General features: G+C 33.7%; 2 protein-coding genes across 2 annotated transcripts; both read left to right on the forward strand.

Moving 5' to 3' along the window:
• The first annotated feature begins 1,783 nt into the window (after nt 1–1,783).
• Nucleotides 1,784–2,342, forward strand: LOC132913083 (plasminogen-like). Its single transcript, XM_060971041.1, has 2 exons — nt 1,784–2,145; nt 2,214–2,342. Exons 1-2 carry the CDS (start codon nt 1,785–1,787, stop codon nt 2,252–2,254), a joined length of 402 nt encoding a protein of 133 aa, XP_060827024.1. The 5' UTR covers nt 1,784; the 3' UTR covers nt 2,255–2,342.
• A 102-nt stretch (nt 2,343–2,444) lies between these two features.
• LOC132913567 (uncharacterized) lies at nt 2,445–7,422 on the forward strand. The gene is made up of 9 exons (XM_060971997.1): nt 2,445–2,717; nt 3,207–3,824; nt 4,023–4,347; nt 4,485–4,630; nt 4,738–4,935; nt 5,263–5,469; nt 5,558–5,929; nt 6,916–7,069; nt 7,143–7,422. The coding sequence occupies exons 3-9, from the start codon at nt 4,214–4,216 to the stop codon at nt 7,420–7,422; spliced, it is 1,491 nt and encodes a 496-aa protein (XP_060827980.1). The 5' UTR covers nt 2,445–2,717; nt 3,207–3,824; nt 4,023–4,213.
• The last annotated feature ends 107 nt before the right edge of the window (nt 7,423–7,529 follow it).

Below are 7,529 nucleotides of genomic sequence, written 5' to 3' on the forward strand. Positions count from 1 at the left end.
TTATTGTTAAATATGGTTAAAGCACAGCCTAAAATTTCTAAAATTTAAACCTCGAATATAATGGCCAGAAAATTATCTAAATCTTAACTACAGTAAATACTAAATCGTTTTATATAACTATATGTAATAATAGCTATATACTAAAATTTTCAGATTGCGAGACGCATACGACTTTCGGCATTGATTTTTCAAAAGTTTGGGCCATGCAAAAAAATAACGATACGATCGATGTTCGGCTCTTCGTTCGTGCGAGCCAAAATATCCAAATACGTTTGTATCAAACTCCATCGATAGAATATCCCTGTGTGACGGTAAATATTCTAATAATCGAGTCTTAACAGATCGTTTTTTTAAATTACCGTACGATATAATATAGGTAATAATAAGCAAAGACGTCACGACACTTACGTATCAAGAATTCGAAGAATCGTCCAAACATTATTTAAAAGAGATTTCCACCTCAGGCTTGCTCGATTTTTGGTCATGGAGGGAGTTCAGCATCAGGTTGACCATTTCGTATATTACAATCGAATTTTATTACATTCGTCCATTTCGCTACCTTAGTACTTTACTGCTCTCTTTTACGTTGTAGCATTTTTGGCGGACACTTACGCGTGTATTCACATAAGCAGAGAGGTGCTATCGAATTATTGTACATGAACGAAATCTTTTTTGCTAGTTTGAGATGGTTTAGCATTGGAAGCGAAAAGACAATAGCGCAATGGACGCTATTTTGTTCTCCGGAAGGTAACATTCCTCGATTTAAATCTTCCTGTTACGCGTATTTATCGTCAGATGTGCGTAATTTAAATTTCATAGTAGAATGCAATTATACTGAAGAAAATATACTCAATAAATGATTATACGCCGATACGAAAGACTATTATAAGAAACTTACGTTTAAATAGAATCAGATGCGGTAGAGGATGCTTGGCCACCAAATTGTTTGTCCGATATAGGAGATTTTCAATTCAAAGGTACACAATGGACAAGCATTAAAGAAATTCCATGTATTCCATGGATATCGAAAGAAGTAAGAAATATATATATATCAAGCTAAAGATGTTAATTAAAAGATAAATGATTTTGACATGATTCAGACACTTGATCTTTGAGACATACTTACATAGCACATGCAATTATAGTAGACACGTAAATCTGTATTACAGTGAACAACAATAATTGTTATAATTACTGTAAACATAAAATTTTTCATTTTGGTATACGCGTGTCTTTTAATAAGATCCCAGCAGAGGACAAAAGTGACAGAAATTTTATCGACGGGTCTGCTTTGAAGGCACTTAATAAATGTAGAAATCCCACTCGCGACTCCAATGGTCCCTATTGTTACGCATACGCCCCTTGGGAGAGTGTAACGATTTCAAAACGATATTGCTCCGTTCGAAAATGTAGATCGTCAGGTAATTAATGATTCTATTAAAGCGTTAATTAAAATTTCGTCCCGATAAATAAAATTCTTGTACTTAAATACAGTAGAGCTCCATTCGTCTGAATTTGTCAGACAGGAGAAACAGTTTATATAGAAGCTCGTCAACTTTCCTCGCTACTTATTTTCGTTCATAGTTTCTCGGTCGTATAACGAAAACTCCTAATAGGAGGTCGCGCATAGACAAGCGAATTCAATCAGCAAAAGTTCAGTTAATAGGGCGTTACCTAAAATTTCGTTGTAGTAAGTGGAGTTGAGTAGTGCAGCGACGCAGTTCTACCGTACATTAAAACAAGTATGAAACAAAGATGATTAACTCTCCTTTGCAGAATGTCGAATGGCAGGTACGGCGAACGATTACATGGGAACACTTTCGAAAACACGTTCAGGACGTGATTGTGACAAATGGCCAATCAGACCCAAATTACCAGCAATGGCCCAAAATGCGTCTCGAGCAAATACCACCAAATCGACTCGCGTCAGATCTGCAAAAATTGGAGCAAATGTAGCAGTTCCCAAAACCAGTTTGACAGTCGGTCGAGAATATTTCAATGATAGCGTCTTCCCAGAAGGAAGTGCCAAGAATGCCAGTAATTATTGTAGAAATCCGTCGCGTAATATCGCCGGCACTTGGTGTTACACCAAGGATCCTTTGGTGCCCCATGATCTATGCAACGTTAGAGATTGTGAGAAACCAGGTAAATATCGCGACATTATTTTAGCTAATATTTTATTCACATATTTTATTTTCCATATTTTATTCAAGATCTTTCGTATGAAATAGTTTCCTCGGTGAATTTTCATTAGGAAAGAACGAATCGAAAAAAAATGTCAAACGACTTGGAACCTCCTTGCTTATTAGCTAAAGCATAATAATAGTAAAGCGCGTTCTAGTATGATGGTAAAAGACATTCCAATATTTTTGTTATTTATTTAAAAAGTAATGATTCTCTTCTTGGGATGCAATTAAAGTATACCAATATAAAATCTAATTCTAATTAATCACAATGAAAATTATAATTAATCGTCGTTCTTACAGAGGAGTACACGTTTCTTGCCGTGGGAGATGGCCTAGATAGGCGTCTGTACGTTTTACCCGAATATCGTTCGGAAGGTTTACACTTTTCTGTGAAAGCTTGGGAACCGGATAATCCAGATTCTGTCGTGTTTGTCTTTTTAGCTGATGATGGATTAAAATCGCGTTACATCCTCAAAATAGGAACGTCGAACAACGAAAAAGTACTTCTCTTTTACGAATCGGAAACTACAGGTAATTAGCGAATATATTCATTCGGAATACTTTCTTGTTTCTCAGTGATCGAATTTAGAGTCGGCAATTTCCAATTTGCAAATGTTGATATAGTAATTTATAATTTATTTTAATCCTTCACCATCATTAACCGTTATCACTCAATCAGGAGATCCTTTGGAAGTTGACAAATATGTCTGTATGTTTAAAGAAACTAAAGAACTTCGATTAATCAAATTATTAACTGAAAATCATTAAAACATTGGTAGCCCGACGAGTTAACTAGTCTTTCGCAGCTAACAGGTTAACGCGGAAACCGGTTAAAGGAAAACTGGATAAGAGGAAGTTTTAATTAATTTGTTCTATTATTGAACGTATAATTAATATCTTTAATGCACGGCATTGTAATTTCAAGTTCGGTGTATTTCTATCCTACTTCTTTTTCTAATACTTCTGAGAATAACTTGTTATAATTATTTCGCTTTTTAACCGAAGCCTGTTTAATTACAGCAATTTCCTTAGTCAAAAGGAAAACTCTGCCACATTTGCTTTATGTCGGAAAATGGAGCAGCTTTATCATCCGTATACCACGCGGACAATTATTGCTTTATTACGAAGGCGATCCTACACCATTGTTCGAATGGACTCATCCCGATCCTCCCAATGCTTTCCTACCAAAGTATTATTATTATGGCAGCGAACAGTCAAAAGCTGTTGGCTTCGCGTTCGATCGTGGATCAAGTACGTTCACAATTAAAGAAACGAACTAAATATTATAATTTCGCATAAGTCCACGAAAATCTGCAGTCTATTAATTAATGTTAGTAATGTTCTCGAGAAATATAGAGGCGAATGTTTCATATCGGTACATAGAAATGTTTAATGTTTTACATGAATATCCTTTCATATTTTAATCTAGATACAAGTATCAAGTTAAAATAAATATAAATGATTCTTCATACAAATAGATTGTCATATAGAAAACACGAGAACTGATAAATACACCAGAATTCTATCGTTATCAACATGGATTGACAAAGAAATATTGCTTCCTCAACAAGTGACTCTTCATCTTCGAGGGGAAGGTGCAGTTCATTTCCCTTTCTACCTGATGCCTGAGACTCCAGGGTAAATGTAATAAATTTTCTCACCTGTTTTCAGTTTCTCAATCTCTAAATTTCGCATGTATAATTTCCGTAATTTATATAATACTGTAATATATTAATCAAATTATTGTTATATTGGCAATCTTACATATTATAAATTCTTCTTCTTTTTTTTAATTTTTTCCTCAAAAATTCTTAAAAACCCGAACATCTCTTGCAGATGAATATTCAGTTTTCATGCAGCAGGCTGCATTGCTATCCCAAAATTGTACTCACGATTTTCTGTAAGTTACACGCAAAGATCTATCGTTACCCAACGACGTTAAATTCTTGTGATATACTAATTTTAATAAACACTAGAGCTTCCAGTAAACGTAATTTACTGATATATACTATTTTAACAGATATTTTATGCTCAAGCTTAATGACCCAGATTGTTGGATATTATTCGCAAAAACTACGTACCCTACAGTGACGATTTTCCACAAACAAAAATCGCGTGTACCTTTATTCACAATGAATTCATGGACTAATATTACAATAAGGTAAAAAATGGTATAAATTTTTACTTGGCAAATATAATTCGATATTATGCACTAAAGATAAATATCTTTACGATCTGCAGTAGGATCAACGACTCAGAAAGTTTTGTTGAGTGACATTTACTTTTTAAAATTCGCAGATGGTCTGCAAATACGATGAACGTCTACTCCAACGCCACAAATGTGTTTCATTATCAGCATACCAGTCCTCTCATATTCTACTTCTTTTCCGTCGGCGTCGATGCCAACAGCTGGGTTACTTGGTCTGTCAATTGCGTTCCAACGGGTAGAGACACATGTGCTTGTATTCTGTTATTAAATATTTAGGAAGATTTAGGAAGAGATTTAATTTTTTAAAACATTATTGATAAAATGAAATTTTTTCCTTGAAAGACATAGAAGGACCATCAGTTGATGGAGGTTGGTCAGAATGGGGACCATGGGCATGCAGCGTGAGCTGCAATGGTGGTACAGGAATTCGAAAACGACGTTGCGACTCGCCAACACCTAACATCAGAGGAGAACCGTGTGTAGGACCGAGTATAATGACTGGACGTTGCAACGAAATTCTTTGTGGCGATATAACCGAAGGTAACTTTAAAAATTCTAATTCCATTCGAGGACTATGAATTTCCACACGGTATACGTATTGTCATTTATTGGAACCAGCTGCAAATAAATTTATCTTTGATTTGTCAGAAGAAATTATCGCGTATGCATATATTAAAATTAAAAATAAAAATTTTGTAAAATTAGAAATTATACAAAAATATAATCAAGTCCTTCTACTTTCTTTAATTTCCATAAATGCATGAATATCTTCAGTCTAACAATCGTATTAAGATTAGATATAAAAATATCAAAATGAAACTTGATATCATCTCTGTAAAAACGATACGTAAACTATTTTGCGTGCAGATACGATAAAATTGATAAATCGAAGGATTAGAATGAACCACACGGCTCTTACTGCCAAAGAACATCGTTCTATCACAATTAAATCCGACTCGGATATCGTGCAGTTAATTACTAAGGAATCTCCTCGTTCCGAATTACAATGGTCCTTAAATGGTGTCTTTGTAGAGATAGAGCCTGAAAGATTGGAGTTAAAAGATTACAATATTGGTAAAATATAATTTCTCATGGTTTTTATTAAAATCACGCTGTCACCGAGAATCTCTCGTTCAGAGATAGTTAACAATTATTTATTTAGAGATAATGGAAGCGGTTCTAAATGATTCTGGCGTTTATGCGATGACACTACGTCGAATCGATGGAACGTATTCGATTATCAAAGTGGTCACCTTGGCAGTAATTCCAGCAGAGGAAACTATGCAAATAAGGGAAACTCTAGACACAACCATACAATGCCACTGTGCAATCCTAGGACACATTTATTCGGAACTTGAAGTGTCTTGGTTAGTACGCAATAAAACGTGGAAGAATTATGGCATCACGCTTCCAATGGCAGCCGATGTTGAACACATTACAAAAGTTAATAAAACGCATAACGGGATGTGGCAATGTGTCGTGAAGCAAAATGACTTAAATTTTGTATGGATAACAAATATGATATATATCAGAGGTAATTGTTATTTTTAATCTTACCTATATTTATCGTATTTTTATTCTACTACGTCTAAATCATTCTACTAGTATCAATCATAAGCTGTGCTGCAAATATTTCTGAATATTTTGTATAAAAATATTTTGCATAACTTGTATTCTCAATTAGTAATAGGTATATGTATGTAACATAATTTACGTTGTACTTTGATCTTTCATCAAAGAATATTATTATAATGAGAATATAATGCGCATCACTGATACACTATCTCCAAAGAAACATTCTTTACTAAAAGAATAACATTTTAATGAGAGGGTATTCGGACAGTAGTAAGTGACTAATAAATCGTACTATAATAAAAATTCCCTGTTCCCATGATAAGATAATTACCATCAATTACCTCAGACATGATAAACTCTTCCGATATAAATCTTGACAAATGTAAGATAGATCTTCTACTGTAACGATACAAAAAAATAATTAAGGTTCGATGTTCATCTGTAATTAACATCTGTAACAAATACGAAATGGAAAGAACATAGAAAATTCCAAATGAATTTAGAATAGAATATAGAATAGAAAACATTATTTTATGTAAAATCATCTACTTTTTTGATATATGCACAGTTTACTGAACGAGTCTTGGTAGAAACTTGTGGGAACCGGAAAAACCGGTAACAGTGTAGGTAACATTACATTCAACATCTTCTAGGGATGTTATAATTTGAAAATTTTCCCTAAGTGAATTTCACACGGTTGTTTACTCGCGTTCGATATTTTTCATAGACTTTAAAGCTTTTCTATCTGAATGTTTTGTCAAAACACAATATTTCTATAAAATTTATCCACTTATGATAATACAGCGAACTACCTTTGTAGTAGATGTAATAGCGGACCCAGTTTTAAATTTGATATAGTTTTTTGAATGAGGATATTTTGATTTTACGATATTTACTTTATATTAGCTGAATTCGCTTATTTTAAAGTTCATTTCTAAGTTTTAGGACCTCCAAATTGGCGTACGCATTTGATGGAAGATCAGGCAACGCGTTTCTTTTTTGGTTGGTTGCCAAATGAAGATTACGTCGGTGTTTTCGTATTGGTTCTTTTTCTGATTTTAGTCGCAGCTATAATCGTAGGATCTTATTATTACATAACGTATGTACAGTAATTATTTTCACTATCCAATGTATTATTTTTCTTAATGTACAAATGTCTTATATTTTTCAAGCCATAATTTGGTGATTAAAAACTTAAATGAACAAATATATCCTGCAATTAGAATTCGAGAAACCGCGAAACACATATTTGACCTGAAAAATATACCCAGAAGTCCAAGAGGCACACAATATGAACCACTGACGGACGAAATGACTACCGAAGATCAAGCGATCACTGACGATCAAATAACTACCGACGACGAAGCGACTATTGAAGATGAAGTTACTGAAGATCAAACGACTACCGAAAATCAAGAAACTCCCAAACATCAAGCGGCAATCAATGATTAAGCTACATAATAAACCATCGCTTTTTTAAGATGCTTAATATAAAATGTTTATTGTACAATTAATACAAATTACTATAATTATATTTAATACAAATGTTGGTAATTTAC

Source organism: Bombus pascuorum, chromosome 13, assembly GCF_905332965.1.
Source record: "Bombus pascuorum chromosome 13, iyBomPasc1.1, whole genome shotgun sequence".
NCBI lineage: Eukaryota > Metazoa > Arthropoda > Insecta > Hymenoptera > Apidae > Bombus > Bombus pascuorum.

Excerpts from the sequence above, each read along its gene's own strand:
- LOC132913083 (XM_060971041.1), top strand. The coding sequence starts at position 1,785 with ATGGCAGGTACGGCGAACGATTACATGGGAACACTTTCGAAAACACGT. Across the intron at positions 2,146-2,213 it reads TAGAGATTGTGAGAAACCAG|ATCTTTCGTATGAAATAGTT; the intron begins GTAAATATCGCG and ends ATTTTATTCAAG.
- LOC132913567 (XM_060971997.1), top strand. The coding sequence starts at position 4,214 with ATGCTCAAGCTTAATGACCCAGATTGTTGGATATTATTCGCAAAAACT. Across the intron at positions 4,631-4,737 it reads TGTCAATTGCGTTCCAACGG|ACATAGAAGGACCATCAGTT; the intron begins GTAGAGACACAT and ends TTTCCTTGAAAG. Across the intron at positions 4,936-5,262 it reads TTGTGGCGATATAACCGAAG|ATACGATAAAATTGATAAAT; the intron begins GTAACTTTAAAA and ends TTTTGCGTGCAG.